The sequence below is a fragment of the Sciurus vulgaris genome (assembly GCF_902686455.1).
Source record: "Sciurus vulgaris genome assembly, chromosome: 4".
Classification (NCBI taxonomy): domain Eukaryota; kingdom Metazoa; phylum Chordata; class Mammalia; order Rodentia; family Sciuridae; genus Sciurus; species Sciurus vulgaris.
Genome location: NC_136464.1, coordinates 32,946,316 through 32,970,131, shown reverse-complemented (window position 1 = coordinate 32,970,131; position 23,816 = coordinate 32,946,316). Strand labels below are relative to the sequence as shown.

At 39.6% G+C, this 23,816-nt stretch overlaps 1 protein-coding gene across 2 annotated transcripts in view; it reads left to right on the top strand.

Moving 5' to 3' along the window:
- The window catches only part of LOC306658770 (ectonucleoside triphosphate diphosphohydrolase 1-like), a 102,453-nt gene extending 79,496 nt beyond the window's left edge, over positions 1–22,957 (top strand). For both annotated transcript variants that reach the window (XM_079136051.1, XM_079136052.1), the window contains 2 exons: positions 17,827–17,964; positions 20,024–22,957. In XM_079136051.1, the coding sequence (XP_078992177.1) occupies positions 17,827–17,964; positions 20,024–20,230 (345 nt within the window). In that variant the 3' untranslated portion in view covers positions 20,231–22,957. The remainder of the gene's footprint in view (positions 1–17,826; positions 17,965–20,023) is intronic.
- The last annotated feature ends 859 nt before the right edge of the window (positions 22,958–23,816 follow it).

Below are 23,816 nucleotides of genomic sequence, written 5' to 3'. Positions count from 1 at the left end.
AAGATTCATCACTTATGTATAAAAATGCGTTGGATTTATGGGCATTGATCTTGTAACCTGCTACTTTACTGAAATCACTTATGAGTTCTAAGAGTTTTCTGGTGGAATTTCCTGGTTCCTCTAAATATATAATCATGTCATCAGCGAACAGGGATAGTTTGAGTTCTTCTTTTCCAATTCGTATCCCTTTAATTTCTTTGGTTTGTCTAATTGCTCTGGCCAGAGTCTCAAGAACGATGTTGAATAGAAGTGGTGAAAGAGGGCATCCCTGCCTTGTTCCAGTTTTTAGGGGGAATGCTTTCAGCTTTTCACCATTTAGAATGATATTAGCCATGGGCTTAGCATAAATGGCCTTTACAATATTAAGGAATGTTCCCACTATCCCTATTTGTTCTAGTGTTTTGAGCATGAAGGGGTGCTGAATTTTATCAAATGCTTTTTCTGCGTCTATTGAAATAATCATGTGATTCTTGACTTTAAGTCTATTAATATGGTGAATTACGTTTATTGATTTCCTGATGTTGAACCAACCTTGCATCCCTGGATGAAACCCACTTGATCATGGTGCACTATCTTTTTAATATGTTTTTGTATGCGATTTGCTAACATTTTGTTGAGAATTTTTGCGTCGATGTTCATTAAGGATATTGGTCTGAAATTTTCTTTCCTTGATGAGTCTCTGTCTGGTTTAGGTATCAGTGTGATATTGGCTTCATAGAATGAGTTTGGGAGGGTTCCCTCCTCTTCTATTTTATGGAATACTTTGAGAAGTATTGGAATGAGCTCTTCCTTAAAGGTTTTGTAGAACTCGGCTGAGAACCCATCTGGTCCCGGACTTTTCTTTGTTGGTAGGCTTTTGATGACTTCTTCTATTTCAGTACTTGAAATTGGTCTATTTAAATTGTTTATGTCCTCCTCATTCAGTTTAGGCAATTCATATGTCTCTAGAAACCTGTTGATGTCTTCGAAATTTTCTATTTTGTTGGAGTATAGATTTTCAAAATAGCTTCTAATTATGTTTTGTATTTCCATCCTGTCTGTAGTGATATTTCCTTGTTCATTCCGAATTTTAGTGATTTGGGTTTTCTCTCGTCTTCTCTTTGTTAGTGTGGCTAAAGGTTTATCAATTTTGTTTATTTTTTCGAAGAACCAACTATTTATTTTGTCAATTTTTTGTATTGTTTCTTTTGTTTCAATTTCATTGATTTCAGCTCTGAGTTTAACAATTTCCTGTCTTCTACTACTTTTGGTGCTGTTCTGTTCTTCTTTTTCTAAGGCTTTGAGCTGTAGTGTTAGGTTGTTTATTTGTTGAGTTTTACTTCTTTTATTAAATGCGCTCCATGAAATAAATTTCCCTCTAAGTACTGCTTTCATAGTGTCCCAGAGGTTTTGATATGATGTTTCTTTGTTCTCATTTACCTCTAAGAATTTTTTAATTTCCTTCTTAATATCTTCTGTTATCCATTCATCATATAATAGCATATTGTTTTAACCTCCAGATGTTGGAATAGTTTCTGTGTTTTACTCTTTCATTTATTTCTAACTTCAATCCATTATGATCTGATAGAATACATGCTAGTGTCTCTATCTTCTTGTATTTGCTAACATTAGCTTTGTGGCATAATATATGGTCTATTTTAGAGAAGGATCCATGTGCTGCTGAGAAGAAAGTGTATTCACTCTTGGTTGGATGGAATATTCTATAAATGTCCGTTAAGTCTAAATTATTGATTGTGTTGTTGAGATCTATGGTTTCTTTGCTCAATTTTTGTCTGGAAGATCTGTCCAGTGGTGAGAGCGGCGTGTTAAAATCACCTAGTATTATTGTGTTGTGGTCTATTTGGTTTCTGAAATTGAGAAGGATTTGTTTGACATACATAGATGAGCCACTGTTTGGGGCATAGATGTTTATGATTGTTATATCTTGCTGATTTATGCTTCCCTTAAGCAGTATGAAATAACCTTCTTTATCCCTTCTGACTAACTTTGGCTTGAAGTCCACATTATCGGAAATGAGGATGGATACTCCAGCTTTTTTGCTGAGTCCATGTGCATGGTATGTTTTTCCCCATCCTTTCACCTTTAATCTATGGGTATCTTTTTCTATGAGGTGAGTCTCTTGCAGGCAACATATTGTTGGATCTTTCTTTTTAATCCAGTCTGCCAGTCTATGTCTTTTGATTGATGAATTCAGGCCATTAACGTTCAGGGTTATTATAGAGAAATGATTTGGTTTCCCGGTCATTTGGTTCATTTTTAAAATTTTTGTTTATTTATTTGTTTGACACAACTTGTTTCCTCCTTTATTTGACAATTCCTTTAGGATAATTCCTCCCTTTGCTGATTTGCTTCTTTGTTTTTCATCTCTTCCTCATGGAATATTTTGTTGAGAATGTTCTGTAATGCTGGCTTTCTTTTTGTAAATTCTTTTAGCTTTTGTTTATCATGGAAGGATTTTATTTCATCGTCAAATTTGAAGGTAAGTTTTGCTGGGTATAAGATTCTTGGTTGGCATCCATTTTCTTTCAGGGCTTGAAAAATGTTGTTCCAGGACCTTCTAGCTTTTAGGGTCTGGATTGAAAAATCTGCTGATATGCGTATTGGTTTCCCCCTGAATGTAATTTGGTTCTTTTCTCTCACAGCCTTTAAAATTCTGTCTTTATTTTGTATGTTAGGTATTTTCATTATAATGTGCCTTGGTGTGGGTCTGTTGTAATTTTGTGTATTTGGAGTCCTGTAAGCCTCTTGAACTTGATTTTCCATTTCATTCTTCAGATTTGGGAAATTTTCTGATATTATTTCATTGAATAGGTTGTTCATTCCTTTGGCTTGTTTCTCTAGGCCTTCCTCAATCCCAATAATTCTTAAATTTGGCCTTTTCATGATATCCCATAGTTCTTGTAGATTCTGTTCATGATTTCTTACCATCTTCTCTGTTTGTTCAGCTTTGTTTTCAAGGTTAAATATTTTGTCTTCAATGTCTGAGGTTCTGTCTTCCAGGTGTTCTATCCTATTGGATATGCTTTCTATGGAGTTCTTAATTTGGTTTATTGTTTCCTTCATGTCAAGGATTTCTGTTTGGTTTTTTTTCAATATCTCTAACTCTTTATTGAAATGATCTTTTGCTTCCTGTATTTGCTCTTTTAACTGTCGATTGGTGCGATCAATCAATGCTTGCATTTGCTCTTTCATCTCATCATTCAATGCTTGCATTTGCTCTTTCATCTCCTCGTTTGCTTCTCTGATCATTTTAATTATGTACATTCTGAACTCTTTTTCTGTCATTTCTTCTGCCATGCTGTCATTGGGTTTTATTGATGTAACATCTAGATTTGTTTGCAGCATTTTCTTTCCTTGTTTTCTCATGTTGTTCAGATATCAGTGGACCGCTGAGATATTGCAGATTTCCTCTGTTGATTTACAATGACCCTAAAGATTTCTATATATATCCCCTCTTAGCCTTCAGTAGGCTGAAGTCTTGGAGGAGGTTGATAATGCGGTGCTCCACAAGGAAGCTGCCTCTCTAGGAGTAGTGGCCTTCAGGTGGGGTATATTCCCTGCTAGTGGGCAGAGGTGCCTCCACTTGTTGACCAATGGTCATCCAAAGGGGACCTAGGCTGTGGGCTGAGGCAAGGCCTGTTTGGGCCTGAGCCTCTGGTTTTACTGTCCTTGTGGGAAACCTCACCCAGCAGGGAAGACTCACCCGGTGGGGAGGTCTCGCTGGTCAGTTTCCTCCTAGAGGTTCCCCTCAATTTACATCTACTGCCTGGGCTGGGCTGCCTTCCTCTGCAAAGTTTCCAGGGGCCCGGCCCTACCTCCTGGGCCTGGGAGCCTCACCCTTCGCAGATGAATCTCCTTAGGCTGCCCCTCCTCAGAGAATTTGCCCATAGGCCTGGAACCTTCGCTCCGCCCTAAGCCTGTCTCTGTGCGGCTCTTCCACCCAGAAGCCTCCTAGATCCTGGGACCCTGTTCTGCACCTAATCGCCTGGCTGCGTGGCCCCTCCTCTGAGCAGCCACCTGTGGCCCCGAACAATCGCTCTGAGTCCCAGAGACCCGCCACAGGCCTCTTCCTCCAGACAGCTGCCCAGTATGCCGGTGCGGTCACTAGGAGTCCAAGAAACTCACTTCGTGCCTCCTCCTCCCACCAACCACCCGTAGCCCGGGGCAATCAATCACTCCGAGTCGAAGTGACCCTGCCCGTTCCTCCTCCTTCTCCAGATAACCCCCCGGGTGTTCAGGAGCAGTCCCTCTGAGTGGCTCTGAATCCACGTGACCCGCTGCACGGGTCCTCTGGGCCACCGCCCGGAGCTCTGGTGTGGTCCTTCAAGACCAAGCGTCCCACCACGCTTCTCCTCCAGGCAGCCCCCCTGTGTTCAGGAGCTGTCACTTTAAGACCAAATAACTCACCACTCGCCTTCTCCTCTGAGCAGCCGCCTGGAGCGCTAATGCAGTCACTGCGAGTCCAAAGGACCCGCCGCGCTCCTTCTCCTCCTTCTCCTACTCCTCCGGGCAGGCCCCGGGGTTCAGAAGTGGTCAGGGTCCAAACAGCTCGCCACGCAGCCCCTTCTCTGGCAACCGCCTGTAGTTCCCGTATAGTCGCCCGAATCCAAGCGGCTGCTCCTCTTCCTCCTCGTCCTCAGGGCAGGCCCCGGGGTTCAGAAGCGTTGTTCTGATTCCAAACAGCTCGCCGCGCGGCTTCTCCTCTGGCAACCGCCTGCAGCTCTGGCGCAGTCTCTCTGAATCCAAGTGGCCACGCTCCTCTCCTCCTCCTCAGGGCAGGCCCCGGTGTCCTGAGTCCACACAGTTCTCCCCGCCACTCCTCCCCCGGGCAGCCGCCGGAGCCCCAGTGGCTGTTCCGAGTCCCAGCGCTGTGCCGACCGGCCTCCTCTATGGCGCTCCAGCCTACTTTTGTCTTTTTGATGATAGTCATTCCAAGAAGAGTGAAGTGGTATCTCACTGTGTTTGTTTTGTTTTAACTGGTGCCATGTTCCACTCTCAGATATTCTGATTTAACTGATGTAAGAGTACCTTCCTCATGTGCTATAGTATGATAATATGATAAATGTATACAATGTGTAATGATCAAATCAGGGTAACAAGCATTTCCATCTCCTCAAACATTAATCATTTCTATGTGCCAGAAACCTTTATATTTTTTTCTTGTTATTTTGAAATGTCTCATACATTATTTTAAACTAGTTACCCTATTAGCTATGGAACACCAGAACTAATTGCTCCTATCTGTTTTGAAGCCCCAAATCTAAGCTCTCTCTGTCCACCCTACACCTACTATTTCCAGCCTCCAGGGACTACTATTCCATTCTCTTTTTCTATGTGATAGTTTTTTTTTTTTTTAATTTCCACAAATGGGTAAGAACATGTGGTATTTGTTTTTCTTTACCTGACTTATTTCTCTTTACATAATATCTTCAATTTTCATCCATATTGCTGTGATAGGATTTCATTCTTTTTTTTTTTTGACTGAGTAATATCCAATTGTATACACACACACACACACACACACACATCACATCACATATTCTTTATCCTTTTATCAGTTTATAGATGCTTTGGTTGATTCCATATCCTGGCTATCGTGAGTAGTCCTGCAAGAAACTTGGGAGTTGTTTTAGTCAGGTTATTTGTTGCTGTGACCAAAAGACATGACAAGAACAATTTGGAGGGAGAAAAGTTTATTCAGGGCTCACAGTGTCAGAGATCAAAGTCCAAAGACAGCTGGCTCCATTGCTTTGGGCCCAAGGTAAAATAGAACATTATGGTAGAAGTGTGTGTTAGGGGAAAGCAACTAATGGCATGACCTCAAAGAAGCAGAGAGAGTGAGTTCTGCTCACCAGGAAAAAATATATACCCCAAGGTCACACCCCACTGACCTACCTCCTCTAGCTACATCTATCTGTCTACAGTTACCACCCAGTTAATCCATTCTGGATTAGGGCACTGATTATGTTAAGGCTGTCACAATCCAATCATTTTACCTCTAAACTTTCTTGCACTGGCACCTAAGCTTTGATCTTTGGGGGGACACCTCATATCTAAACTACAGTGTTTTACCCCTGGACTCCAAACCTCAAGGCCATTTCACAATGTGAAATACATTTAGTTCATTTCCAAGAGTCTCCATAGTCTTAATATTTCCAGCATTGTCCAAAAATTCATATTCAAAGTCTCCTCTGAGACTAAAGTAAACTCTTAGATATTTGTAAAAGTCAAAAGTAAGTTACATATATCCAGTATATTAAGGCAGAGTAAACATTTCCATTCCACAAGAGAGAAGTTGGCACATAGAATGAAGGAATGGGACCAAAGCAAGACTAAAATCCAGCTGGGCAAACAGGTCCTTTATCTTCATGTCCAGCATGAGGTACATTGCATTATGATATTCTCTCTAAAGAGATTGTGTAGCTCTACCTCTATGGCCCTGCTGGTTGCAGCCCGCATGGCTTCTTTCTTGGTTCGTTGTTCAATTCCTATAGTTTTACTAGGCAGACTTCCCATGTTCTTGGGGGTCTGGAATGCAGCTTTGGCTTCCATCTTGTATCTTCATTGCCCTTTCAGAGGTTACCCACAGGGAATCTGACCCTGCTGTGCTTTGTCTGGTTTCCCAAACTATCCATTGACATCTTAGTGGAAGCCTTCATGACCCCTAACTCCAGCATCCTACACTTCTGCAGAACTCACACCATGTGGTTGATGCACTGTTACAATCTCAAACAGTAGCCATGCCTCCTGGTGTTATGGGGTGCAACTTCATAACAGACCAATCACCACTGAGAAGTCCAAATTTGAGAGTCTTTATTAAGCCGGCTGGCTGACTGTCTCACACAATGCCCCAAAAAATGGCTATTGGGAGAACAGCCCTGACCACAGGGTTGTAGGGGTTCTTATACCAAAAATTACATTAATCATAAATGTCTGTTGCTATGATTCAAAATTACACATTAACAACATGAGATCATCAACAGAGGGGTGTGTGGGTCAAAATGACCCTTACCTAGGTACAAACTAAAGAATGGTTGCTAACATCTGCACAATCACTGTTCACATGGTACATTGTTTAGGAGCAATAGGGATCAAAAGAGAGCAATTTTTCTTCACATAGGAATTATCATTCTGTATTGTTAAACATGTCACACTGATGTTTAACTGATGATGGGTACAGAGGCGGGGTATTCCCATGGGAATATTATTATTTCCTACATAACATGGAGTCTCAGAGCACAATGGAGTCTGTTTAGTCATTTCCCTTAGAGTCTGGCCTGTAACATTCTCATGGAGCCAGATCTGTCAACCCATCACACTGGGACCATGGCCACAGCAGCCTCTGAGTACCTGCATTGCTGAATATAGTGAAACATCTTCCTAGGTGCCCCTGTGCAAACAAGGTGCCTCAGTCTCTTCACAAAGGAATTTTTAATTTTACACCCTGAGATGGGTGTGGTCTTGCCATTGTCTGAGATGCTCTCGAGCCATCTTTTCTATGTCACTGGTTAAAATATTCACCTTTTCTTTTGTGGCTGAAATCTCTTTAACAACCACACCTTCCTTAGCCAGAGTTTGAGTCACCTTTTTCTCACCAAACTGCAGATCTTCAAATCTTCCTGCTCTGCTTTCTGCTCCTGATTATCATGTTAAAATTGACTAAAAGCCTCTAGCAATATCCATGCCACTGCCTGAATGCTGTGCTCCTTTGAAATTTCCTCTACCAGAGTCATTAGCTCTTCACATTTAAATTCAGTGACACCGGAAAGTCTCAGGATATGGGCAGAATGTAGAGAACATCTTTGCCACAATGTAACATGAATGGCCTCCAGTCCAATTTCCAATGAAGTTCTACTTCTCCTCTAAAATCTCATGAGCTCAGTCTTTACTGTCCATTTGCATTTTGGTCTTCTGAACTCCCACCAGAATCACCCATCAAGTTTACTTACAGCTAACACATTTCCAGCTTCCATCTCTAAACTTTTCAAAGAGTTCCAAAAACCCCTGCACGAAATGATCAGGATAGTCAAAGCAATGACCCCACTTCCCAGTACCAATTTCTGTTTTAGTTAGCATCTCTGTTGCTGAGACCAAAAGACCTGACAAGAACAACATAAAGGAGGAAAATTTTATTTTGGGGCACATGGTATTAGAGGTTCAGTTCAGGGCTATTTGACTCAATATCTTTTGGCCTAAGGCAAAGCAGAACATCATGGCAGAGGGCATGGGGGAGAAAAGTAGGTCTGGACGTGGCACCAAGAAGCAGAGAGAGCTCTACTCACCAGGGACAACATATAAGTTCCAAAGGCATGCCCCCAGTGATCCACGTCCCTCAACCACTCTCCACCTGCCTGTAGTTACTACCCAGTTAATTCATATCAGTGATTAATGCACTGATTAAGCTGAAACTCTCATAACTCAATCATTTGACTCTAAACTTTCTTGCATTGTCTTATACATGAGCTTTTGGGGGACACCTCATATCTAACCATAATAGGAGTACTACAGGGCTGGACTGTAGATCAGTTATAGAATGCTTGCCTAGCACATGTGAGGCTCTGGGTTAAATCATCAGCATCACATAAAAGTAAATAAAGATATTGCATTTATCTGCATCTAAAAAATATTTTTTAAAAATAGGAGTACTATAGGTATCTCTTGGATGTAATGATTTCATTCCCTGTGGATATTTTCTCAGGTGTGATATTGCTACACCATATGATAATTCAAATTTTAATTTTCTAAACACACTCCATACTGTTTTCCATAATAACTGAACTAATTTATATTTCCACTAATAGTCCATAAAACTTCCCCTTCTTTTGCATCTTCACCATTATTTATTTTTTGTCTTTTTGATAATAGTCATTAAAACTGGAGTGAAATGATATCTCATTGTGGTATTGATTTGCATTTCCCTTGTTAGAAAATTGAGCATTTTTTCATACACATGTTGGCCCTTCGATGTTTTCCTTTAAGGATTCAGGTCATTTACTAATTTTTTAGATTGATTTTTTTGGGACTTTTTGCTGTTTGAGATCCTTGTATATTCTGCATATTAACCCCTTGTCAGATTAATAATTTATAAATAATTTATACTATTGTTTTCTTTTTACTGGGCCTTACTGACTTTATTTATTTAATTTTTCATACATGCATATAGGGTACCATCCTTCCCATCCCCACTTGCCTCACCTCTCCCTCACTCCCCTCCATACAATTCAAAGTTCCTTCATTCTTCTCTACCCACCCCCCCACTGTGGATCAGCATCCACTTATCAGAGGAAACATTTGGCCTTTGGTTATTTGGGATTGGCTTATTTTACTTAGTATGATCTTCTCCAGTTCCATCCATTTACCTGCAAATAACATAATTTCATTCTTCTTTAAGGCTAAGTAATATTCCATTGTGTATATGTACCACATTTTGTTTATGGATTCTTCTGTTGAAGGGTTGGTTCCATGGTTCAGCTATTGTGAGTTGAGCTGCTATAAACATTGATGTGGCTGTGTCACTGTAGTATGCTGATTTTAAGTCCTGAGGAGTGGGATAGCTGGGTCAAATGGTGGTTCCATTCTAAGTTTTCTTAGGAATCTCCGTTCTGCTTTCCAAAGTGGTTGCACCAATCTGCAGTCCCACCAACAATGAATGAGTGTACCTTTTTCCCCCCATCCTCGCCAACACTTATTATTGCTTGTAATTTTGGTAATTGCCATTCCAACTGGAGTGAGATGAAGTCTTAGAGCAGTTTTGATTTGCATTTCTCTAATTGCAAGAAATGATGAACATTTTTTCATGTTTGTTGATAGTTTGTATTTCTTCTTCTGTGAAGTGTTTGTTCAGTTACTTAGCCCATTTATTGATTGGGGTTTTTTTTTTTTTTTTTGGTGTTAAGTTTTTTGAGTTCTTTATATATCTTGGAGATTGGTGCTCTATCTGAGATGAGTGTGGTAAAGATTTTTTCCCATTCTGTAGGCTCTCTTTTCAAATTGTTGATTGTTTCCTTTGCGGACAAGAAGCTTTAGTCTGAATCCATCCCATTTAGTGATTCTTAATTTTACTTGTGCTTTAGGCGTCTTGTTAAGGAAGTCAGGTCCTAAGCTGATATGATGAAGATTTGGGCCTACTTTTTCTTCTATTAGGCACAGGGTCTCTGTTTTAGTGCCTAAGTCTTTGATCTGCTTTGAGTTAATTTTTGTGCAGGGTGAGAGATAGCAGTTTAATTTTATTTTGTTACATGTGAATTTCCTGTTTTCCCAGCACCATTTGTTGAATAGGCTATCTTTTCTGCAACATGTTTCTGGCACCTTCGTCTAGTATGAGATAATCGTATTTATGTGGGTTTGTCTCTGTGTCTTCTATTTTGTACCATTGGTCTACATGTCTATTTTGGTGCCAATATCATGCTGTTTTTGTTACTATTGCTCTGTAATATAATTTGAGGTCTGGTATTATGTTGCCTCCTGCTTCACTCTTGCTAAGGATTGCCTTCGCTATTCTGGGTCTCTTATTTCTCCAAATGAATTTCATGATTGCTTTTTCTATTTCTATGAAGAATGTCATTGGGATTTTAATAGGAATTGCATTGAATCTGTATAACACTTTTGGTAGTATGGCCATTTTGACAATATCAATTCTGCCAATCCAAGAATGTGAGGGATTTTTACATCTTCTAAGGTCATCTTTAATTTCTTTCTTTAGTGTTCTGTAGTTTTCATTGTAGAGATCTTTCAATGAGTGTGGATTCATCACTTATGTATAGAAATGCATATGATTTATGGGTATTGATTTTATATTCTGCTACTCTGCCAAATTCATTTATGAGTTCTAGAAGTTTTCTGGTGGAATTTTTCAGATCTTCTAAATATAGAATCATGTAGTTGGCAAATAGTGATAGTTTGAGTCCTTCTTTTCCTATTTGTATTCCTTTAATTTCTTTGGTCTAATTACTCTGGCTAAAGTTTCAAGGACAATGTTGAATAGAAGTGGTGAAAGAGGGCATCCCTTTCTTGTTCCAGTTTTTAGGGGGAGTACTTTAAATTTTTCTCTGTTTAGGATGAGGTTGGCCATGGGCTGAGCAAAGATAGCTTTTACAATGTTGAGGTATGTTCCTATTATCCCTAGTTTTTCTAGTGTTTTGGACATGAAGAGGTACTGTATTTTGTCAAATTCTTTCTCTGTGTCTATGGAGCTAATCATATGATTCTTGTCTTTAAGTCTATGATGTGATATTATGTTTATTGATTTCCATATGTTGAAACAACATTGCATTCCAGGGATGAAATCCACTTGATCATGGTGCATTCTCTTTTTAATATATTTTTGTATGCGATTTGCCAGAATTTTATTGAGAATTTTTGCATCTATGTTCATGAGGGATATTGGTCTGAAGTTTTCTTTCCTTGATGTGTCTTTGTCTGGTTTTGGTATAAGGGTGATACTAGTCTCTCATACAATGAATTTGGAAGGGATTCCTCCTTTTCTAGTTCATGGAATAATTTGAGGGGTACTGGTGTTAATTTTTCTTTGAAGGTCTTGTAGAACTAAGCTGAGAATCTGTCTGGTCCTGGGCTTTTCCTGGCTGGTATTTTGATCGCATCTTCTATTTCTTTGTTTGAAATTAATTTGTTTAAATTTTGAATGTCCTCCTGAATCAGTTTGGGTAGATCATATGTCTCCATAAATTTGTCATTGTCTTCAATATTTTCTATTTTATTGGAGCATAAATTTTCAAAATAGTTTCTAATATCTTCTGTATTTCAGTAGTATCCATGTGGTATTTCCTTTTTCATTATGAATTTTAGTAATTTGAGTTTTCTCTCTTTCTCTTTGTTAGTGTGGCTAAGGGTTTATTGATTTTATTTATTTTTTCAAAGAACCAACTTTTCATTTTGTCAATTTTTTGAAATTTTTTTTGTTTTCTTTCAATTTCATTGATTTCAGCTCTGGATTTTAATTATTTCCTGTCGTCTGTTGCTTTGGATGTTGATTTTTTCTTCTTTTTCTAGGGCTTTGAGATGTAATGTTAGGTCATTTATTTGTTGAATTTTTATTCTTTTAATGTATAAGCCCAATGCAATGAACTTTCCTCTTAGCACTGCCTTCCTTGCATCCTAGAGATTTAGATATGGTGTATCAGTATTCTCATTTACCTCTAAGTATATTTTTATTTCCTCCTTGACTTCTTCTTTTATCCATTCATCATTCAGTAGCATGCTATTTAGTCTCCAGGTATTGGAATAGCTTCTATTTATTATTTTATCATTGATTTCTAATTTAATTTCATTATGAATAGAATGCAGGGTAGGATTTCTATTTTTTTGTATTTGTTGAGAGTTGCTTTGTGGCATAACATATGGTCTATTTTAGAGAAGGATCCATGTGCTGCTGAGAAGAAAGTGTATTTGCTTGATGATGGATGTAACATGTCTGTTAAGTCTAAATCATTGATTATCTCATTTAATTCAATAGTTTGTTTAGTTTTTGTTTGGAAGATCTGTCTTCCAGTGGTGAGAGAGGTGTGTTAAAGTCACTCAATATTATTGTGTTGTGGTCTATTTGCATCTTGGAATTGAGAAGGGTTTGTCTGATGTATGTAGATGCTCCATTGTTTGGGGCATATATATTTTCGATTGTTATATCTTGTTGGCGTATGATTCCCTTAAGCAATATGAAATGTCCTTCTTCATCCCTTCTAACTTTGATTTTAAGTCCACTTTGTCTGATATGAGAATGGAAACCCCTGCTTGTTTACACAGTCCATGTAAGTGATATGTTTTTTTTTTTTTTTTCCCCAACCTTTCCCCTTCAGTCTGTGGATGTCTTTTCCTAGGTAAGTCTCTTGAAGACAGCATATTATTGGGTCTTTTTTTAAAAATCCCAGTCTGTCAGTCTATGTCTTTTGATTGATGAGTTTAGGTCATTAACAATTCAGGGTTATTATTGAGATATGATTTGTATTCCTGGTCATTTTGGTTTAAAACTTGACTTAGTTTCTCCTTTGACCTTTCTTTTAGTGTAGTTCCTCCCTTTGCTGGTTTTCCTTGGTTTTTAAATTCCCTCCTCATGGAATATTTTGCTGAGAATGTTCTTTAGTGCAGGCTTTCTAATTGTGAATTCTTTTAACATTTGTTTATCATGGAAGATTTTTTATCTCATCTTCAAATCTGAAGCTTAATTTTGCTGGATATAAAATTCTCGGTTGGCATCCATTTTCTTTCAGAGCTTGATATATGTTATTCCAGGATCTCCTGGCATTGAGGGTCTAGTTGAGAAATCAGCTGAGATCCAAATTGGTTTCACCCTATATGTAATTTGATTTTTTTCTCTCACAACCTTTAAAATTCTATTCTTATACTATATGTCTGTCATTCTCATTATAATGTGTCTTGGTGTGGATCTGCTGTAATTTTGTACGTTTGGGGTCCTGTGTGCCTCTTGTATTTGATTTTCCATTTCATTCTTTAGATTTGGGAAGTTTTCTGATACTATATAATCGAAAAGATTGTGCATTCCTTTGGTTTGTAGCTGCATGCCTTCATCTATTCCAATAAATCTTAAATTTGGTCTTCTCATGTTGTCCCATATTTCTTGGAAATTCTGTTCATGGTTTCTTACCATCTTCTCTGTGTGGTCAACTTTATTTTCAAGAGTATATATTTTGTCTTCATTGTCTGAGGTTCTGTCTTCCAAGTGGTCTAGTCTGCTGGTAATACTTTCCATTAACTTTTTAATTTGATTTATTGTTTCCTTCATTTTGAGGATTTCTGCTTGATTCCTTTTTATGATCTCTGCCTCTATATTGAAGTGATTTTTCACTTCCTGTATTTTCTCTCCAATACCATCCTTTATTTCAAAGATAAATCTAACTATATATTTTCCAAACTCCTTCTCTGACATTTCTTCTACTGTGTTTTCTATCGATTCTATTGTTGGAATATGTTGGTTTGTTTCAGGCACTTCATTCCCTTGTTTTTTTTATGTTGTTTGTGGGTCTTCTCATATGCCAGTATGGAGCTGAGGCAGTAGAGATTCTACCCTGTAGTCTTTTAGTGTCCCTGAAGGCTTCCAGTTCCTCACCTTTAAGGGGGAGACCAATATTAACAGTACCCAATGCAAATGATATACCACCTTAAACCAAATGACTCCTCTTAAGGCTTCTACAGTTTTGTCACAATAGACTGAAATGAAGTGTTCAGTTATTGTCTACAACATAAACATTGTTTGCTAAAAGGGTTTACCGTTTTAAATGATGGACAGTGAGGGAACAGAAATAGTGTAAGATGTGATGTTTATGAGGGAGAGGGAGAGAAGATAAAGGTAAAATTTTATAATAAGAGTGAGGGAGGATTTAATAGAGGATGGCTGTTAGTATGAGAGAAGTGAGACAGATAATCTAGGGAGATAGGGAGGTGAGAAAAAAATATGTACAGATTTAAAAAAATAAATAAAAATGTAGGAATATACAACAAAACTGTCATATACTATTCAGACATCCCATACCTCTACCAATTAATGTATGAAAAATATTTGGATTCAAGGATGGTAGAGATATGAGATAGAAGGCAAAAAAGAAAAAAAAAAAAAAAGAGGAAAGTCTCAATGGAAAACTGAACGACTGCTTCCCTTGGCTTTCAGTAATGTTCGCAGCTTCTCTTCTCCACCTATAGGTGGGGTCTTCTGAAGTTTGATGTTAGCTCCAGTCCAGTGGATGCTGAACCAGTTGGGTGGGTGAGCTGATAGCAGGATGCCCTCATACCCTCTTACAGTCTTCCCACCTGTTGTAGCTGGCCCCATCTGTTTCATCCCTATGTACTTCAGGACTCACTGAGCTGGAGAGAGCCCAGTTCTTTCCAGTTCTTTCAACTTGTGCTCTCCCCCAGGGAACTTTCCCTAGTCTCTGGCTTTCCACAGGCTTGCCAGACCCAGACTGGCCCATGCAAACTTAGCTGTAATCTGATGGACCTGGGCTTCAGCTTCCCCAGACCCTGTCTTGCTGCAGTCCCAATACCTCAATGCCATTTCAACTTGAAGAGAGACCACCAGGCATGTGCTCACACAAAGGGGTGACCCTGCAAAGAGGCAGCCAGATGGCAGCCACTACCACACCAAGCAGAAAGACCTCAGGTGCAACCAGACCTGCAGGTTCCCCAATGTAACTCCCAGGCCCTGGCCTGAGTCCCCAGACCAAGGTGGCAAACCTGCAGGCCCTGATTGTTGCCCCAAAATGGCAGCAGCCATGTGTAACCAAACCTGTGGGTACTGTGACAATAGACTTCCAGGCAACAGCAGGCAGCAGGTGATCTGCTGGTGGTCTGCGGGCGGACAATTGGGTGGTGGACATTGGGCAGTGGTCAATAGGTAGGTGAAAGGCGCGGGTGATGGTCAGGCAAGACATGGGCAGATGGGGAAATGGCAGATGATAGGTGGCAGTCAGTGAGCAATCTGCACTCAAAAAGTAGACCATTTGCTGGCAGACAGCGGTGATTACAATGGACAAATGGGGTAAACAGCAGGGAATCGGTGAGCAGCTAGGACTCACAGAGAAACAGTATTTCCTCTACTTGAATCCCTAGTTATGGAGCGACAAGGAAGGCAGCCGTCCCCTAGTCCACCATTGTTTCCTTTTTAATGTTAGTGGCTTCCTTTGCTATGCAGAAGATTCTTTGAGATAATCCTATCCGGCACCATGCAGTTTGGGCTACTGTAGCTTTGTATAGTTATATTTTGAAGTCAGGTATTGTGAGGACTTCAACTTTTTGTTGTTGTTGGTAGTGATAGTTTGTTTTTCTCATTATTGCTTGGCTGTTCTGTATATGGGGGGTGGGGAGAATTCCATATGAATTTCAAGGTTTTTTTTTTCATATTTCTGTAATGATGACCCTTAGTTTTTGGATGGGGATGGCATTGAATCTGTAGTTATTTTAGGTAATATTATATATTAACATATATATTTTAACAATATTAATTTTTCCCATCCATGCACATAGTCTGTTTTACATTTCTGATTGTCTTCTTGCATTTCTTTCATTAATATTTTCTAATCTTAACCAACTTCCTTCGTTAAATTTATTCCTATATATTTTATTATTTTTTGAAAGCTCTTCTGAATGACATTTCTCTCTTTATTTCTTTTTCGCCAAATTCAATGTTGGAATATAAAATGCTACTGTTATTTATATGCTGATTTTGTGTTCTGTAACATTAAATTTGTTTAATTAAATTTGTTCTGTTACTTCATTTATTAGTTCTGACAGACTTTTAATGGAGTAGTTTTGCTGTGCAGAAAATCATGTCTGCAAACAGAGATAATTTGATTTATTACTTTGCAATTTGTATGCTAATTATTTATCTCTCTTCCCTACTTGTTCTTGCTAAGGATTCCAGTACTACTTAGAGTATTAGTGCTGAAAATGAACTACCTTGTCTTTCTCCAGATCTTAGGAGGAAATGCTTTCAATCATTTCCCATGCAGTATGATGTTGGCCATGGGCTTGTCTTAAATAACATTTATTGTTTTGGGATTCCTTCTGTACCTAATTTGTTGAGAATTTTTATCATGAAGGGAAATTGAATTTTATAGAATGCTTTTCCCGCATCTTTGGAAGCACCAATCAAAAGATAGGATTTACACATGACATGTTTTTTAGAAGGTGCAAGAAATTTGGGAAAAGACAGGAAAGAGAGGTACTACATATAAAATACTTGGCATGTTTCTGAGTACATGATATACGTTTAAAACGTTCATTCTTTCTCTGTCTGTGGTTTCCAGGAGGGAATGCCCATCTTAAGGGCCAAGAAATAGGACTGCGAACAGAATTTTATGCTGACCAAGAGATGTCCTAACCTGGTGTCCTCTAATTAAGGCAGGAAAGAGCAGAGCAGACTGTGGGTCTGACTATATAGTCACAACAGCTAGATGGATAAGGGCGAAGAGTGGCAGGAAGCTCTTAATATCTTCATAGAGAGTGGGATTAAAAAGCAAGGACTCAACAAGATGAGTGAGAGCTCTATGTGAATCAGATGTGTTTAAAAAGATTAAATAAGGACAGAATAAGGTAAGTTGCTGGCACAGGCTCCGAGAGGATGCTGACACTGTCAATTCAGGGTCTAAGCTGAGTGGTGAGAGATTTTTGGAATTCTTATCTTGTTCTATCTTTTTTTTTTTTTTTAAACACAGGGACACTTAATCACTGAGCCACATTCCCAGTCCCTTTCTGTATTTTATTTGAGACAGGGTCTCACTGAGTTCCTTAGGGCCTCCATAAGTTGCTGAGGCTGGCTTTTGACTCCCAATCCTCCTGCCTCAGCCTCCTAAGCCGTTAGGATTAAAGGCATGTGCCATTGCACCCACCTGTATGTTATGTTCTTAAGATGCTTACAGGGGCACTGAGCAAGAGCCTCTGCTCAGGAGCATATAGGACACTCCAATTAAACAAAAGTTAATGGATTTTTTACATGCAATATTTTATACAGATATTAATATGCTAATGTGACTGCAAAACTCCAGATTATGGGAAAAGGAAAAGATACTAAAATTAACTCATTCTGATCCTCCTAGATCACAGAAACTGCTATTTTTCTGGAGCATCTATTAATATTATACGTAACCCTATGGAGGAATAGAAAGCCTCCTTAAAAAGCCTAAACTAAACATTCCTGCACCCACTAAAGGAGAGCAGCACCAATCCCAAAGCCACTGGGAGATCCTGGCCTCAGGCTCACATGGGTGGGGACTTTCTCCTTGCTCCATCAGGTCTAGTAATAAGGAAGAGAGACATGGATAGGTGACATTGGACAATATATCTATTTTGCTTCATTTCTAGGTGAGGACATCTTTTCCTGGAATAAAGGAGAAGTATCTGAGTGAATACTGCTTTTCTGGTACCTACATCCTCTCCCTCCTTCTGCATGGTTATCATTTCACGAGCAATTCCTGGGAAAACATTCATTTCATGGGCAAGGTAATTTGGCTATGTGTTGGTTATGGCTATGTGTTGGATCCAGGGGAAGTTGGGTGTTAGCTACTAAAGAAGCTTTGGCCTTGAAAATGGAGGGAGTCAACTTGATTTGTTTTGACCCTGATGTTCTGTTCTGCCATTTCACCTCTAACTCAAGCTGCCATACTGGGTCAAGTCCTGCTGGGAATATCAGCCACCTATAGGCATCTCCCTAAGGAACTCCACCTCAACTTCTCAGTTGTACCTGTCTGCCCACAGAACAGTGACTAATTCTCCTAAAACAAAAAATGAGAGGATAATGTGACAGCATTTCAGGAGTCACAGTGATTGTGTGTGCTAACTTCAAAATCCCTCCCTTTCCACAAACCTGGAAAGGATGATCATGGTTTCTTGTAGGAATGGAGGCCTTGTTGGTTGATGCTTCAGTGCTGACCATTCTGAGAGCTCTGTGTGAGGAAAGGGACTGAGAGGCTGGGAATGGGGCTGTTGCTTAGAAGCCAGGCTTAGCCTAGCCTTAAGGCAACCTCACTGCTGTGCTTTGCCATAGCGCCACCTGCAGGTAATCAGGAGTAGAGAAACACTGACCTCAGTTGTGTGTAGTGCTTGGTTAAAATACCAAGAGCAGTGTTGCTGGAGGTTTTAAACACCTGTCCACTAAGGGAAAACACATTTCACCCCTCTTTAAAATACAGTGATTTCACGCAAATCAAAGCATCAAAGCAGAGGCTGTAGCAGCTCCAAAGACGCTAGTATGAATATACTCTTTTCAGTATGAACCTTGCTAATTCAAACTCAGAACTTTTCCTTAATTTCATATCCCAGACTTCCTTCCATCCCATCACAGTCTATTTGGTTTATCTGGAAACTAGTTCACATTTTTGAGTGACACACAGGACGGCCCTGATTTATATTCTTAGAACTCCACTGCATGATCTGGTGTTTCTAAAGCCTGGGTGATAACTCCTCTAACTCTAGAGCCTTCCTTGACACATGCAGTCAGATGGGGTTTCCATTTCCCACAGGGAAGTGGATGTTTTACAAATTATTAATTCCCAATATTAGTAAGGGTTTTGGGGAGAAGGGACCCATACTCTTATGACAATATGTGCTAAGAGCCTTAAAAATGGGCACATCATGGAGTCTAACTACTCCATTTTTAGGATTTAGAAATGATTGGGTGAGGTGAGTAAGACTGTGTAAGGCAGGTCGTGCGAGGGACGATGATGTGGAAACAATTCTCAAGGTATCGTTAAATGAATTATTCTACATATAATTTAACTCCACTTCTTTGTAATTAAAAAATTCTCAGATAGAACTGGAATGCTATGCCACAAAATGTGTAGCAATTTCTGAGTGGTGAAGTGTGGGTGGTTTAATTGTCTTCTTTCCTTCTACCTGTATCTCCTGCACTTGTACTGTGGCCATGCACAGCTGATGTAATAAAAACATTTCCACAATTAATATTGAAAGATCCCCTATATTCCAATAAGTTCTGAGGTGACTGGATATTATTCCTAGGCATACAAGAGAATCAGAACATGTTTTATCATTGAATCCTTTCTCATGCTTGGTGAGGTTGATTTACTGAGATTAGTTCAGTTTTTCCCTAAGTGAATCATGTACAAGGCCTGGTTATTAGCAGATGTTTCCTGGTTTGTAAAAGGTTGTAAAAGACCAGAGACATTCATTATTTTCCCACTCTTTTGCCTGCTTCCTCTCATCTCCCCTTGTCCCTCTTCTCCACCCCATACATTCACTTAAGCAGGAGAATAAGAATGCAGAGTTCCAAAAGTCTGTTGGAATTAAGTTCTTCCAGTCAGGAGAATTGGACAGTCATGTATCAACGTCCTTTCTGAACTATGGGGCTACAGTAGTGAGGCTCCAAATCCTTTACTTCTACTTTCCCCACAACCGTATTCCCAATAGAATATAAAATCAATCCATTTAGAAAATTACATGGGGTGCTGTCAACATGTTGGCTGCAGTGTCCTGGATGGGGTTTGAAGAAACTTATAAAGTATCTCCTTGGACCATAAACAACATATTTTCCCCACTGTTGCAGATCCGGGGCGCCAACGCCGGGTGGACATTGGGCTACATGCTGAACCTGACCAACATGATCCCAGCTGAGCAGCCATTCTCTCCACCTCTCTCCCACTCCACATACGTATTCCTTATGGTCCTCTTCTCCCTCATCTTAGCTGCCTCGATCATCACAGCCTTGTTTTTCTTTAAGAAACCTTCATATTTCTGGAAAGAAATGGTATAGCAGCAGAACCTGAAATCTGCTTGGTGAACTCAGAAAAAAACTTCCCCCAGGAGAACTTTCCTCCAAGCAGCCGTGTACGATGTACATCCTCCTCCTTCAGTGCTTGCCAGGGTGAGTCTTGACCAGCATGATGCTTCCTTGGCTTTTGCTGAGGTATTTCCTTGGCAGCTAATCACCACCCTCTGCCTTGAGAACTTCCCGACAGATGCCATCTTTTGTGAGTCTTTCCCACCCACCCCATTCCTCCTTTGTACTCTGTGCTTGTGCAGGTCTTTAAGACCTGCCACCTTTCGTGATTTGTGCTTTATGAAAGAACAATATTGACTTTGTCTGGAAGAACTGAGAGTCCTGAGTCCTGTGCTGGGCAGTGGAGTGGCTAAAAGAAGACTCTCAGGAACTGGTTCAGTCCTAGTTTTTAAGGATCCCTCTCTCCCCGCTGCTTCCCAATCATTAAGAAAGCCATACAGTGCCTTTGGGGAGAGCAGACATTTATCCCATTCTCAGTCTGCCCCTTGGGCCAGGTGAATTTTCTAAAGTAAGCAAATACGTGCTGAGACCAAAGAGTTTTTCAAGGGAATCTGTGTGCCCATGCAGTTAATAAAATTCTCAATCCCCAATCCACTTGACATAGAGATGTGAATTTGTCACATATTCCTGGATGATGTCAAATGCTATCAAGGGGAATGCTCACATGAGAGATTTTTAAAAAGCAGATGTACATATAGGCATTCATGTATCAAGGCAAACTATGAGGTAGTGTACACATGCTAGGAAGAAAAATGCAGTTACAACTCAGGGTCAGGAAAGTGCACCCTCCAATGCATCTTTGGAGTTTGTGCTCACTATGTTAAAATACATATAGCATAAGGTTCACCATCTTAACACTCAGCTCAGTGCAGTTCGGTGGCATTCAGAACATTTACAATGTTGTGCAATTACCACCACTATTAGTTAAATAACATTTCATCACCAAGAAGTTGCAGAGGCAAGACCATCCCTGGGTGGACTCAAACCACACACCCCTCAGCCAGCAGCTCAATGTGTTAACCAACTGCACCACAAAGAGGACTGCTGGAACGTTAAAGGTAGGCCAAATGTTATTGTCTAGAGGTCTCATTTTGAGATAGGGTGGTATCAGAATGGAGTGGCATGCTTTTGCCCTGTCAAAGTATTTACATATCAAAACGTACCAGGAACCCAGCAGAAAGTGTTGTTACCACCTGTCTCCCAAATTTGGGCTTCATGTACTTATTCCATGGAATATTTCGTGAAAGAAGTAGCTATGGGCCTTATCGTGGAGACATGAAGAGACCCCGTGCCTCCTTCCTTTAAGGATTGTTGAGTGGGACTGAGTGGTGATGTCTTATTCTCACCTATTACCAAACTAACTGCCCATCTCTGGATTGGGGACTGACTGTTGAGCTGATGCAGGAAGAAAGGCTCTCCCAGAAACAAGAAGCCAACTGTCCCTAAATCTTTTGAATAACTGGGACGTTTTTATAACAAGCAAATATAAATTTAATAAAGCTGTGGACAGGAACCTTTCTTTTCTGTCACTCACAATTAAAGTTACTGAATCTTGATTAGGAATCAGGGACCCAAATGGAACAAGTTCAAACTCTTTCCAGTGGCAGTTGCCTCTATTATCATGGCTGCTATTGACTGAATTTCTGGTGTACTGTGTTCTGTGCCCAAAGGCACATTTCTCATTTCATTCTCACAGCGACCCAAAGAAGGTAGGTATTGCCTGTCCTAATGCCCACGGTGGCGCTTAAGCTCAAACTCACATCTACTGCCCAGGTCTATTGCTTTTTCTTCTCTAAATACTTACCCTCAGCGAGTTAGAATTAGAATTTACAAGTTTCCTTCAGACAACACAAATCTTATTCCGTTTCTATTTTGTTGCCAAAAATGAAACAAAACACCTCTTAGGTATTTGGTAGCCAAATTCCACTTGTACAAGTAAAATCAGGGAGATAATCTGACAATTATAGCAGGTACAATCTAATCTTAATTCTATTCGAGGAAAGGTTTGTTTATTTTTTTGTTGTTATTGCTGTTTTTGAGGTAGATCCAAGATTTGCTGTGGGCCATTCTGGGTGGCTCTGACCAAATAAATGGATTTCTTTCAACTAATTTTAATATTGGATTGGCCACTGGTTATAATTGATTACTATTTTTCTCTGGACTTTCACCCAGGATTCAAAACTTGGTTCTATTAAACCTGCTGCTTTATAATGTGAGAATTTTTTTCTATGAACCCACAGTGGAATGAAATAAGCACAAGCGGTTTCCTATGTAGAGAAAACAATGAAGCTACTTAATTAGGTTGTGTGTGTGTGTATTTCAGAGGAGTCAGGGGGAGGGGGCCATGCGAAATGTTCCAACTATTATAATTCTTAAATTGGTAATAAATATGCTGAGTATATACATAACCAGGGGTTACCAAGTTGGCCAGTGTATGACTAACAATACACTTAAGAGATAAAAAGACAGTTAATGCCAGGCCTCATGTTGCATGCCTCTCATCTGTGTGGCTCAGGAGGCTGAGGCAGGAGGATTTTGAGTTCAAGGCCAGCCTTAGCAACTTAGTGAGGCCCTAAGCAACTTAGCAAGACCCTGACTCTAAATAAAATATGAAAAAAGGGCTGGGGAGGTTTCTCAGTAGATAAGTACCCCTGGATTCAATCCTTGGCACCAAATTAATTAATTAATTAAAAGTCGGGTAATAAACCCTCGTCTTTCTATAGTTGTGGTTACACAGCTATAGGTGCTATACCGTTCTTACTATTATATTTATTATATGCAAAGGTTTTATTATTATTAAATGAGCTTTTCAGATCTTAACTGAGAATTTTACTTTATTCCTAATGTTTCTCTGCTATCCTATGAACACAGAGATGCATGTTATTTGGTCTACCATGCCTGATGAGTAATCTTGGGAAAATTTCACCTGGATTTAAAGATAACACGAGATAATTCACAATGCTTGCATTCCTCAAAATGCAATATGAATGTCAAAATAAAAATCAGTTTTTTAATAGCTCACAGAACAGCTTTCACATTATACTATTAATTACTATTAAATTACTATTAAAATTTATTCCCATTTGCTCTCAATAAGCTGAATTTCACCCAGATTGGTCTGGCCCCTCTGATTCAAATTTTGGTATATTTTATCTTGCTAGAGCATGCTAGTTGCTCATAATTTGCTAAACTCACTAACCATATGATTCTTTCAGTTGGCATTAGCTTTGATTTTTCATCACAACCTCACAGTTTTCATGTTTAGGGGTCTGCAAGTCAGCTGAGAAGCTCTACTCCCGTTGGTGAGTCTGGATCAGGCCCGTCACGTGTATCTCTTATTTTCCTTGCCCAGTGGCTTCTTGGGACACATTCCCATGATGAATGTAGAGGCTCATGAGAGTGAAAGAGTGAAACTAGGATGTCTCTTAAGGCCTCAGCCAGGACAGACCCATTGTCACTTCCTCTACATCCCATTGACAAAATGAAGCCATTTGACCAAGCTCATTGTCAGCAAGTCAGAGAAATGCTTGGAGGAATGGCAAAGTGGTGCAGCAAAGGA